Source organism: Uloborus diversus, chromosome 5 (genome assembly GCF_026930045.1).
Source record: "Uloborus diversus isolate 005 chromosome 5, Udiv.v.3.1, whole genome shotgun sequence".
Lineage (NCBI taxonomy): Eukaryota > Metazoa > Arthropoda > Arachnida > Araneae > Uloboridae > Uloborus > Uloborus diversus.
In genome coordinates, this window is record NC_072735.1 from 50,230,920 (window position 1) to 50,244,473 (window position 13,554).

Below are 13,554 nucleotides of genomic sequence, written 5' to 3' on the forward strand. Positions count from 1 at the left end.
CAGATGAATTACGCTAAAGTTCTTTCAAAATCTTAGTTTTAATTCCAAGGAAACGGAGGGGGACATTATAGTTTTATTATTTTTTTTAATACATTTTTCCTAATATATAATTTGCAAAAACATTTTAGATTTTAAAACGAGCGAAATTTGAACTTCAGTGTTAACCGAAGACTTGTTGATGGCATATTAACTTTTAAAACAAACAGGTTAGTTTTAGAAAATTATAACAAAAGCTGTTAATTTTCCATTAAAAACTATGTTTAGTGCTTTTTACATAACTTTTCTCATTGAAAAAATAATAATTTATTTACTATGCACAAAAACAAAAGGTAAAAAAAAAAAGAACAAAAACCAAAAAAATTCTATCAAAAAAAAAAAAAAAAAAGCTATCGTCTTCATTTTGCTTAAAAGTAAAGAAAAAACCCAGAACTGATTTCTAATTTATCGCATGGCTACATTACTCAGCATGCTTGACATAATTTGACAAATAATTTATTCATAATGATAGCAGTTTCATGCACACAAACTTTAGTTAATTAATGTAAATTTATGTATTAACTTATGCGCTTCTTATACCAGAGAACTTCCCTCGTTTTCCATTAGTGAAAATGTTTTTATAGAATGTTTTTTGCAAGCTGATGTTGTAAGAAATGAAGGTATTTTTTGAATCAATATTTTGAATCCTTAACAAATTCAGAATTCACCAACTAATATGATTTTGGATCAAATTAAGGTTTGTAAATATTTAATTTAATGCGGAATGATAATTATACTGTTTTTCATATGTTTTTACATATATGATGCATAAAAAGCAATCATAACTGCAAAAAACTAATCTAATAAGCTTTTATTCCATTAGCAGAAATCCAGAACTTGTTTCAATTTAATTTACATATTCACTCTACATATTTATCTAGAGGATGAAATCAGAGCAATGTGAATTCGAAATTTTAGAATGATTCATGTAGCTGCATACCCATTTATGAAATTCTTAAATCATCTCCTTCGCATAGTAATAACCAACAGGTAAGATAAAAGCTAATAAAATATTGACGGAAGATATCATGTGGAATCAAAATACAAATTATTAAAAAAAAGAACGGTTCATTCGTTTTAAAGACAATCACTAGTAAAGTCACGAAGGCGTCTCTTTCATTTAAAACTATAATTAGCTGTATTTTATCGCTGAACTTAGAAAGATTCTTCAGCGTTTTCTTCACAAATAATAAATGCATGTAATACAGAAAAATATAGTAAGCAAAGTAATGTATTTTCTTTCTAACTTTAGTTAAAATTTTTAATGCCTCTCTAAGAACTTGTATGAATGTGACTTACTTCCTTGAATGATCTTTCTTGAACCACTACTTTGTCTTACGTCATTTTGGTTTCTTATTGCCTAAATAAATAGATATACTCCACCACCGTGAATGATTTTTCATTACCTTAATATCGAGCATTTATGATCCATTGTAATGATCTTAGAGCAATTACAAAATTAATTGAACTATAGATAATTTAATTTTCGAATCGTTTTAGTTTTTTTTTTTTTTTGGTTTGTACGTGAGAATCTCACTACATTAGGGGTTTTAGTTTAAAAAAAATCAATCTGTGGATTATTTTGTTTATTTATTAATATTATTTTTTGTTTAAGAAGTACCTCAGTATGGTTGGCATTCATTCGATAAATCCAATGCACCATTTTTGACACATTTTCAGTTTAAAATTTTAAATCGTTACAAAAAATAGCAAGGGTTATTTTACAAACCACTAACTCTTACAGTAACTTTACACGTGTAACTTTTTAATTGTAAAGTGAAGGATGGTAATATGACGAATTCAGCATTTCTGTAACTGTTTCATTGATATCAACATCTGTCAAAGTACCTTTTGATAAGGAGCTGTTTCGCAACGAAGTTCACTGCAAGTGATGTCAAAATGGATTGTTTTGCTTGCCGTAACCAGCAAGATGGATTTTTTTTTTGCTTCTTATTATAATTTTTTGACGTTGCAACTTAAGGAATTTCTCAACGACAACAAGCTGTGTTTTTTTTCTTCCATTAATTATTTGTAAAATACAAGTTGTAATGCAAAAACCATGCTTAGTGTGGGATGGTGACCATAGGCTACGGTACTGAAAAACAAAATCAAAACGAAAAAGGCAGAATGAGGAAAGATGGCTGGTCGGGTAAGATGACGAGTGGATTGCTTGTTTATCGTCTTTTCTGAGACATTTTTGAGTACCTATTCTATTTTAAGCAAATCTTTAGGTATCAACATTATGTAGGTAAAAATTTTCAAGTTTCGTATACAGTAGACCCTTGATTTACGCGGGAGTTACGTTCCACGGAAATGTCGCGTAAATCAAAACCGCTTAAATTGAGACCTAATAAGTGTTAAAATAGGGGTTAGGTTCCATAGATGGAAAAAAAAAAATCATTCTAGTGATGACTAATTTTATATTAAGTTTAATGTGTACTTATATCGATATATATGCGCAACATGCATTAAGAAAACAGAAATTAATTTTGTGTTTATAGAAGTTAGCAGGCTATGATAGTATTTTGGTAGCCATTAAGAAATTTTCTCTGTAGTTCTTTGCAGAGCACTAACGCATCTATTATCACTTGCGCCATTTCCATGATAGAATCTTCCTTCACTAACAAATCGGAAATCATTTGCAGTTGTCAAGGTAAGGGGCACAAAATTTTCAATGTGAACGTTTTTGGTATTGTGTTATGGATGTTGGTATTCTTGTTTGTTTTGTCCTCCCTTGTCACTCCTAAAAGCTCTTCTTCCAGTGAGTTCTGAACTGTGTGAGTTGAATAACTTTACTTCTAGAAAGAGCTCTGAAACTCTTGAAATAATCGCATAAAATTTCTCCAGTGGGCCAAGTTCGTTTATTAGAAGCAAAATGCTGTTTATTACGTGTAATCTGCAATCACTAGAAGTTTGGATTTGAAAGAGAAAAAAAAAATTATATATCTGTTTCCACACCTCGCGCGCTCATCCGCGTAAAACTCATTAGCATAAAATAAAGTAAAGGCGTCAAATCTTAAACTGCGTATAATCGAAACCACGTAAAATAAACCCGCGTAAAACGACGGTCAACTGTACTACTGATAATGATTAAAAAAAAGAGAGAGAGAAAGAAGGGAAGGATGTCCCAAAGCTTTTGATTTTCCCCTTTCCTCTGAGTTTGCTCCAAACCCAAACACTCCAGCAAGATACCTCCATAGCTCCATAGCTGATCAATTCTTTAAATGTTCTTCACAGTCCTTGACACTTCCTTCGCAACTCCCAACAGGGTCAAAATTTTCTTAACTTCTGTTGGGTTACGAGAAAACATCCAGGATACAAAGGAAAAATATTACTTTTTACCACTTTTCTCCAGTCCCAATCATATCAAAACAAGTGCCTTGAAAGTCTGCTAATTTTTTATCTCTTCTTCTACACTCATCAAATTAATTGACACTTTCTTCGTAGCTCCTCAATTATTTGCTCAACATATCTCCTTTTCAGATGACTATCAAGAAAACAACCAGAAAACAAAGGAGGAAGCCCCTGCCTCCTTTCATAGACATTATTTTATGTTTTCCATGCCTGACTTCTTCAATTCGATGGTACAAAAAGTAATGTCACAAATAATTTTTTCGACTTCAACTAAAAGAGAGAAAAAATATGTTTGTATCAAAACAAACAATAATGAAATTTAGAACTGTCCTTTTAATAATGAAAATGATTTTTTTAACGGGTAGGAACATCATATAATAGTTAGGGAATCTGTTAACACATGTAGTCTATCATTAAAAATCAACCATTAAGAATGATTCCATCAGAATCAACCAGCCGAGCTATTTCCAACTGGGGAATTATTTGCGAAGAAGATAGGTGGATACGAGATAACATTCCCGTTCTACCAATTGTATCTGTGCGCATTTTCAGGCCATCATTTTTCTCTTTTAATGTTTACTTTTAGCTGTTCGTCAACTTACCCGCCTCATTTCATCATCTTAACCCATATGTGGGGAAAGATGACAAAAACGCTTTTTAAATAATATTTTTTTCTCATTTCAAAAGGATATAACCTTAGTTGGAACATCGATGTATACAAGTCACGGGTATGAGCTTCAAAATTTTAATTCACATCCTAAAACGAAAAACATTTTATAAGCTAAAATCCGCCATCTTACCCCAATTCCCTCCTAAAATTAATTTATGTCATGAAATAACTAATTCTAAAGTTTTATTCATTTCTGTGAGTCACACATAACACTAATATTGTGGTAAACGTATATGCTACTTGATCTGAAGTTACATTTGCATCCTGCTTCTTGACTTTGCTAAATTTTTTTAATCAAGTTCTTGTTTTCTATGGTTAAAAAACCGATGCTCGTAAGGATTGATGTTCGTGGTGTATTTTTTTCAGCCTATTTGTAGCAACAAAAAATTATTTTGACGCTGTTACTAGGTTCTTACACATTATTATTACTATCCTTAAGTTAATCTGCTTGAAATTGGCTTACGTATAACAATTAAGGTGCGTGCAATATCTAGCAAGTGTAACCTGGCAACCGTTTCTTACTTTTCAAAAACTAGATTAGTTAGTAAAGTAAATATCAGAAGATGAAATTGTTATTTTCTTCATTTTTAACTATAAAAATAGTCCCATGCAATTAATAATTTTAATTACGTATCCCCAGATACATATAAACAATCAAATTTTATCGCAAAGCGTTTACTTTTGTCGTATCAAGATGTTTAAAACAATAGTCTGCGTCTGGAGCGGAATTACTCGTTTCATTTTTAAAACTAAGCGCACTTTAAACAATGCACACATGATTGCATTACTTTGTGAGTCCTAGGAAAATAATAACAACCCAGACGAAGGAAATCAAAATAAGTTTATTAAAATAAATATCGTTCTTTTGTTTATTATAAACGTTTCTATTGTTAAAATAAATTAATCTCAAAGTTTACCCTTTTTATGATATTTGCATGTCTCTATTTCACAGCTGAAGAATTTTATATTTAACTTTAAACGTTATGTACCAGAATAAAGTATAACTTTTAGTTTCTTTTTGCTTGAGAAAGGTTGGTTTTGTTGCTAAATCCTTATGTTTTTAACCATATTGGATAATATTTTGAATTATTATTATTTATACATATAACCCCCCCCCCCACGTTTGAAACTATTTTAAAATTTATAACTTTTATGCCAATGAAGTTCAAAATAATTATGTTTGCTTTTTACACTGTTCATTTTATTAAATTTGCTTCACATTAACTTATTTTAACAAGGATAGATTTTAACTAACGAAACATTCCCAGGCATTTGCATTTTTTAAGCGTAGCATCATATGAGCCATTAATTTTAAAGGTAAGTCATGCCCCATTTTGAAAATATATAAAAGAATAAATAAACACAAGTAAAAATAAATAATATAAAAAGAAAGACATAAATAGAAAAAATAAATAAAAATGAAACAAAGGAAAAACAAACAAACAAAGAAGCTATGGACAATTATCGTAGAAACTTGGCATTTTCCTTAGCATGATATCTTTAAAAAATAGAAATAAAAAAATCATAAAAAGTCAGAAACCCAACAATTTGGAGGTGGAAGTTTTACTATCCAAATAAACAGCTAACAATAAACATCATGCAACCGTCACTGATCGATTAGAAAAAATTGAGTGTGTTTTTTTGACAAATGTCGTTAATGAGTATATTGACATTTATTGAGGTCAATAAGATCATTTGCAGTAATATGGACAGATACAAGTCTCTAAGCCTAAAAAAGAATGAAAAACAACTTTTCAAACCTTGCACGATAAGTTGAATACTCTTTTCTTCTCTTCCAAAGTCGTTGCTGGCTTCACAGGAAAATAATCCTGAATCAGATCGTAGAACCGAGGGAATGGATAACTGTGATTTCAAACCATCCGGGTTCACATGTTCTCGTAAGACATATCTGAAACGAAGAAAAACCAGAATCCGATAAAAAAAGCAGATAATACGAACAGGTTTTTCCTTAAGCGCTACATGACTTTCATATTTACTTTAGAGGCATCTTTTTTTCTCAATTCTTTCTATACTAGATTCGAGAGAAAAAAAATAATAACACGTGAACTACCTCGTCAGTCAACGGCGACTGATAGCAAACATTACGTTCAGGTTAAGTCAGTCACAAATGACTATAACAGTGAACTTTCCGTTCAATCCACATCAGTCATCAGTGACTGATACTAAAATTTCCGTTCAGGTAACGGTTTTCGTCGGTGACTCAAGGTATAAAATGTTACGTGAAAGTAAATAATGATATTGTTCAATCATTTCAGTAATTTATCATTAATTTACTTAAATAGCACTTTTCAAAAACCTAATAACTCTTGTTGAATCAAATTAAACAGAACAATGGTTCTCTTTCTAGATTTTCCCAGTGCGTATGTGGTCTGATTGAGATTTTCTCAAAAATGCCTATGACTTCTATAGAGTTTAAAATAAATGATTTTTTTTCTTTTTGTAAAAGAAAACATGATGTGCGATATTCTTTTCCGATCTAAATGCTTCCACTCTTGTTTCTGATGAATAACGTGAAGAAAATTTTACGCCACTTGCAAATGAGGTGTCAAGTTCTCCACGTGACCAAGTCCAAACGATAGCAAATTTAACCTTGAAGCTGATCCGCAGTTGACTAAATGCTTTACGAAAGCATCACAAAATATACGTTGTACGGAAAATTTTTTTTTCTAGATTATTGTAAATTTTAAGATGAACTTAATTGTAGAATATAATTCCCTAAATGCATTTTGGGTAATCAAAAAACAGTTAAACAAAAGTTAAAATAAATCATAGCCAACTGACAGGAATAAAAGTAGCATGTAAGTCAAAGTCTGACTGCAAGGAAATGACATTTGATCATGCCTGATTTCAGAAGCGTCCATTTTCATGAAGGGGAGCTGAAGGGAAAAAGAAATTTCATGAAGGAATAAAAGTAGCATGTAAGTCAAAGTCTGACTGCAAGGAAATGACATTTGATCATGCCTGATTTCAGAAGCGTCCATTTTCATGAAGGGGAGAAGTATTTATCATCAAAACTAAGCACGTCATTGTTTTTATAAGAAAAACAAACACCAACAAGCTTGAATCAGAATTAAATTATTTCATTCAAGATATTTACAGCGATCTCAATTGAAATCTGTACTTAAAAATATAAAGCTGCAGAGTTTGTTTACTTGAACACGCTAATCCCATTAACCGCTGGTTCGAATTTCAAATATTTTTTGTGTTGAATTGTTCATTTATTGAGGAAGGCTATAGGCTGTAAAACATCACGCAATGACTTATATGAGTGGATCAGCAATAAAAAATATGAAAACGGGAAAATTTATATTATAATATAAAATGCTTGGAACACAACATATGCGTAGTTACGGTGGCTCGACCTGAAAGTGCGAGCTTTGCGATCCAGTGGGCTTACGTTCGAGTCAACCATGTGGCACATCTCGAGGGTACTTTTCAGAGAAAATCCTAAACAATGATAAAAATGATTATATATATATATATATATATATATATATATATATATATATATATATATATATATATATATATATATATATATATATATATATATACTAATAGTTTTAGATTTCAAAGAGACTTAAATAGGTGTTTTGAAAAGGTGTGTACGTATTTTAGTTGATAAAAAATGATCATTTCACATCAGAAGGGGGCAGGGGGTTTGGATGTTTTTTGTTTAACGGAATTCTTTTAACTCCTTAGCACGGGCATCGCCATGCGATTACTGCTAGTAGATTATAAAGTAATGAAATAAATGCTGCAGAATGTACATTTCGAATAGTTTGCTACAAAGTTGACTTTTTATTCATTTATTTATTTTTTGGCTCCCTATATGGTCAAAAAAAATATTTCTCTTTTGATAAACTTGTTAAAAAACATCCATTTCGCCAAAATGTCGCTAAACTTGTAAATGTTGCAAACTTCATTTCTTTTTGTTCCACCAAGTTTAAGGAATGCACTCGTTTTCTCTTTGACTGATAGGGGCCAAATTTTTGCTACCGGACACTACAATGTTTTAACTTTTTTTTTTTTCCACTTTTACTCATCCAAGCTGTAGATTGGAAATTCACTTATACCATTAATTCATCTTAAAACAATTAATTCATCTTATACAAAAACCCAGGGAAAATATCCTTTATACAATGCATATCCCGCGTTGAATATTACAAAATAATTACTTTTTGCTTTAAAAATATTATTCAATGACCTCGTGAAATTTACCTACTATAAATTATTTGGCTTACCTCGAAAGTGCGCTCCTGTCAATGGGTCTCTGGTAGCGTTTCCAGGATACAGTCAGAGGACTTTCACCGTGGGCATCGCAGCTGAGTACAACTTCTTCGTGCTCCTTTACAGTCTTGACTTCAAAACTTTGATTGAAACGAGGTGGAACTGCACTTGTATGGATGGATATAAAAATAGAAAGAAACATGATAAATCAAAACTTGCTAGAAGTGATATTTTGAGCAAAGAATTTTTAGTACAACAGACTTTTAGGGTGATTTCGAACAATGTGAAGTAACTTTGCACCACGTCCTATTAATATTGACTTCAAAATATATACTGCAGTGCCCAATGTTCAAATATGAAGGCAAGATAACCAGTTTTCCACATTCTATTTAATAAAATAAGTTGGGTACCCCAATACATAGTCTGACCACCGATAAGATGAAAATACATGCAGTAAAGTGGGGCTACTTGGACCCGAAATTTCATACTTTTTGCGAGTTTTACACTGAATGCTTTGTTAAACCCTTGATGTGAACTGATTACCTTGTTTTTACCACTTTTCAGACGTTCTGCTAGCACCTAAAGCTTTTTTTAAGCAACAATTTTAACTCTTCATTTTTTTTTCTATTTTTAAAAATTGGGTTCAAGTAGCCCCGCACTCGGGCTACTTGGTCCCACTCAGCAAATCCATTAGAAAAAGCTGTAAAACAACTGGTGATATCAAGAAGGACCAATGATTTTGAAAAATAAACTCAAAACGTACATTTTAGTGACCAAACTATTTATATAAATTGCAAATTATTTATATAAATTAATATAAAATCAACGTATACATAAAAACATATTTTTAGGCAAACATAATTTCTCAAATATAAACATAAGCAAACTACAGGTAAAAACAATTAAAATGCTGATTATTTAAACATTAGAAAGAATGAAAACCATTCAGTTTAATATCTTGGGTGAATTTTTTTTCTCTGATATTATCTAATACCTGCTCTTCCTAGGTACTAAATACTACAGGATGCCCAGGTTTGTTTTGTGAACGATCTTTTAATTTCCTTTTCAGAGTTGATATACTTAAGTCAAAATGGCTGATGCCACTCTCTAAGACATTTCTCCGGAATTAGTTGAATCTGGACACAATTGTAATTTTTCCTCTTAATAATCCGCATTATTTCCTACTTCAAGGGGTTCTCTTTTACTTTCGGACGCTTTTTATCCCCAGATCTGCAGAAAACGGGTATAAATAATAACTAAGCTCTTTATTTTAAAAGATTACAAACCTTACTTAACATAATTTAGTGATGAAATGTGGTTTGGTGCTATTTGAATGCTGGGTTCAGTTAGCCCTATTTTAAGGCAACCAGCGCACTTTTACCAACTTATATTAGTTAATGTGTTAATTATATGACTATAACCTTAAAACACTGTTATTTTATTAAAAATAGAATGCAAACATAAAATTACCTTGACCTTGATGATATCAGATGTTTCCATGAACTTACATGTGAAAGTTTGCAGACACAAAAAACAACTGTTTAAACAACTTGCAATCATAACCTCAATCAGAAAAAGGCGGGAATAGCAGAAAAGTTACTTCATGCTCTAGCCTCTACCTAGTACTGCTACCTGTCTTGGAGAAAGTTTTTTAAGCCTATACATTTAGTTGTAAATTTTAAACACTTTTTCCTCATGGGTTCAAGTAGCCCCTGGCGGCTCAAGTAGCCCCACTTTACAGTACATTCGGTTTAAAGGCTCAAATGGGCGCATGATTAGTTTTTAGGGATGGCAGCGTTTGCAGATGTATGTTAGTTTATAAGCTAAGCGGAGTCACATTGAAATTAATGCAGCACGCGTATCAAAATTTTTTACCTTTCCCTCTCATTCAGATAGACTCGTTTTAACTTGACGTTTGCCAATTCCATTTCATCCGTGGGCGGACTGTACACACATGTTGATACAATGGACATTTCTTGACACCTCTCGCCTCTTAATACCTTACCCAGGGTGGCACGGCACCCAGTTTGGGAACCCCTGGCATAACCTTATAATGATGCAGTTCGAAACAAATAATTACCTTTGTTCAACCATGCAACAGTATGAAATACAACTTTCATGAGGCACAAATTAGCAGTTGATTGTGTTTAGGGGTTTTAAAGAACCCCTTTTCTTTCCCCACCCGAAAAAGGCTCATTCGATTTTCTCGAATAACTGTACCTCCCAAACGCCCTCACACTATTTGCATTGAAAAACGGGTTCCTTGGAACCCATAAACACATCTCAGCAATCAATGGCTAACTTTTGTTTTACGTTTGCTGCATTTCATACCAACAATTCTTAAGTTGCTGCTTGGAAACTGCTATTGAATGCTGACTTGTATTTAATGAACTCCAATCCTACATTAGACGATTCAATGCAGTATAACAAATTACAAGACATTTTGTGACTATGTAAAATAATGCCTTCTTGAATAAATACCTTAAATAAGATATAACAATGTTTTATCGCACAGAATTTGTAGATTACTGCAGACACGCGTTTTGGGGTTTCAAGGAACCCATTTTCTTTGCAACAAAGCGTGAGCTTCAGGATGAAAAGTCATCCGAGTATCGGAAGACTTTTCGTTTTTGAATGAGCACATTTAATTTTAATAGATATGCATTGCTGGACGAAAAAGATATTGTGTCTTGTTATCTTTAAAATACAAATAATATTTGCATTACAATGTATTGCCCTTGCAAATAGAATGCGCTGTGTCAATCCAGATGTTTGACTTTCAAGCATTACGAAAGACAAATATGTTTGCAAGAGAATTTGTTTTAATCGGCTTTCATACAAATATAGTGAGTAATGCTTTGCCTCTAATCTTTTAAATCGTAAGCGGGGGGGGGGGAGGCGCAAAATGTTAAACAAAAATACAAAAATATATTACTTTCATTTTTTGAAAGAGGAGTCCCAAAGCGTTCCGAAAAATTAAACTTTTCACATCACACAATCATATTTTAAAGTCAGAAATAAAGCAATACCTTTGTGCAGGAGGATAATAGAAAATAGCAGAACGTTAAATTGAAGCATTTTCAAACGGTGTGACAATGCTTGCTTCGCATTTTGTAACCCTGGGGTAAAACATATCATACATTTGCATTTTTAAAGACATGCATACGTTCTTAATTATTTATATCGATTATTTTTATTCAATATTAGTAAATTTTATCGGAAATTAAATATATTCTGTTATTATTCCTGACTTAGCTGAAATTTTCCCTGAGCTAGCACTAAGTAAAATTTCAAGTCCTACAACATTTAGAGCCTATTTACTGCGATAAAATATTCCTTAGCTACTTTTCTACAAAATATTGGCAAAATACCTGAAAAACTTCAAACGGAATTTGAATCCATCTTTTTATCAAAAATGAAAACTCACTTCCGAGTTTTCTTACACATGGGGATTTGCTTGAGAAATATTTGATGTGCTATTTTATCTGTGAAATCATTTATAAGAGAAATACATTGATCAGATATGTAGACTTTTTGAAGTATAAAGTTAAAGCCCTTGCTGTTATAAAACGTTATTGTATTTGAATTCACAATAACGAAATAGATTTCAGATATCAAGCATGATTTCTAAGAAGGCAAAGCTCATTTGTACTAAATCATAATAGGATAAAGGTGGATTTAGGGTGTTTTTGCTGAACGGAGTTCAAATGCTTCAAAACTGTTTATTTATACAATTACAAGGAAAACATAAAATGTAAAGTTGATATTTACTTGAAAATCCATCGCTTGAATTTTTATTTTTACCTTGAAATATAAGTGTTTCAAAATAGTTTGAGAAATTCTGAAATTTGAGCGGAAGAGTAAAATTGGTGAGAGTGAGATAGATTATTCTTTATTTGATAAAAGAATAAAAAATTCGGTAAGTATTTTTGATAAGCTAAATTAGTTTAAAAATTTTCAGGCAAAGCTATTTATTAAATAAAATACAAATTTAACACACTTCAAACACATCTGTTATATATTGCGAACTTAGAGCATATACATATACAATACATAGCGTATACATATATACATAGATTTTTTATTTTTGTTTATTTTTATTAACATCAACATTGTACACTATTCAAAACTGCTAAAAACAGCTTGCAAGAAATAAAATTTTAACATCTTGAATTCATATTATATTTTTGCAGTCACAGATTGCGATAGGATCCTATACATTGAGTTTCTTATTTTTACAAATGGGCCGGAATGGAAATGGCATTGGAATTCTTACCTGTCGTATTATGACTGGGGATTTTCTAGCTTAGGTACTGCGAAACATATCAGTAGAAAAAGAAATTGTCATTAGGATGTGAAAAAATCCAGTCAATAAGGCAAATTTGTTTCCGTGTACTTATCACAAACGAGCTGATGTGTGCATCACATGACTTCCTTTTACTCCAATTTAATGTCCTTTTCTCGTTATTGGCAGTTTTAAGTGATTCAATAGTTTACTCTCGAAATATCACCAACAGCGGCCAAATTGAAACCAGATTTAAAAAAAATAAAAAAATAAAAAAAATAAAAAAAAAATTAAAAAAAAAATCGCCAGATTTGTCGCCAAGTTGGCGATTAAAAGACTGGCGATGTATTGCCAAGTGTCCGACAAATTATAGCACCACATGAGTTTACATCGAAATTAACAATGATTTCCCCCCAAAAAGGGGCAAAAGACCCCTCTAGAAACACCCGAATGCAACCAAAACAGGAGGTGCACAACTAGACTCCACTAGGAGTCTAAGTACCAAATTCCAACTTTCTAGGACATTCCGTTCTTGAGTTTTGCGACATACATACATACACACATATATACATACGCACATACACACTTACACACATACGCACATACACACTTACATACGCACATACATACGTACATACAGACGTCACGAGAAAACTCGTTGCAATTAACTCGGGGATCGTCAAAATGGATATTTCGGGTATCTACGTTTCTAGGCATATATTCACGTGTTTTCGGGTTGAAAAATAAACTCAACATTCATTCGGGGGTGAGCAAAATGGAAATTAAGGCCGATTTTTGAGTGAACATTTTTTCGCGAATACAATACTTCCTTTTTTGTAAAAGGAAGTAAAAATTAATGCTGTGTATTATTAATGCTGTGCTTTATAGTATTTTTATTTTTTTTATCAATCTTAAATGACAAGAGTTAGTAGTCTAGAAATTTTGTATTTAGATAAAG

General features: G+C 31.8%; 1 protein-coding gene across 1 annotated transcript in view; it reads right to left on the reverse strand.

The window, feature by feature from the left end:
- LOC129222239 (cell adhesion molecule DSCAM-like) overlaps nt 1-13,554 on the reverse strand; it is a 304,597-nt gene that overhangs the window by 197,275 nt on the left and 93,768 nt on the right. The window contains exons 4-5 of the mRNA XM_054856719.1: nt 8,326-8,473; nt 5,821-5,969 (exon numbers count right to left, since the gene is read on the reverse strand). Coding sequence (XP_054712694.1) covers nt 5,821-5,969; nt 8,326-8,473 — 297 coding nt within the window. The remainder of the gene's footprint in view (nt 1-5,820; nt 5,970-8,325; nt 8,474-13,554) is intronic.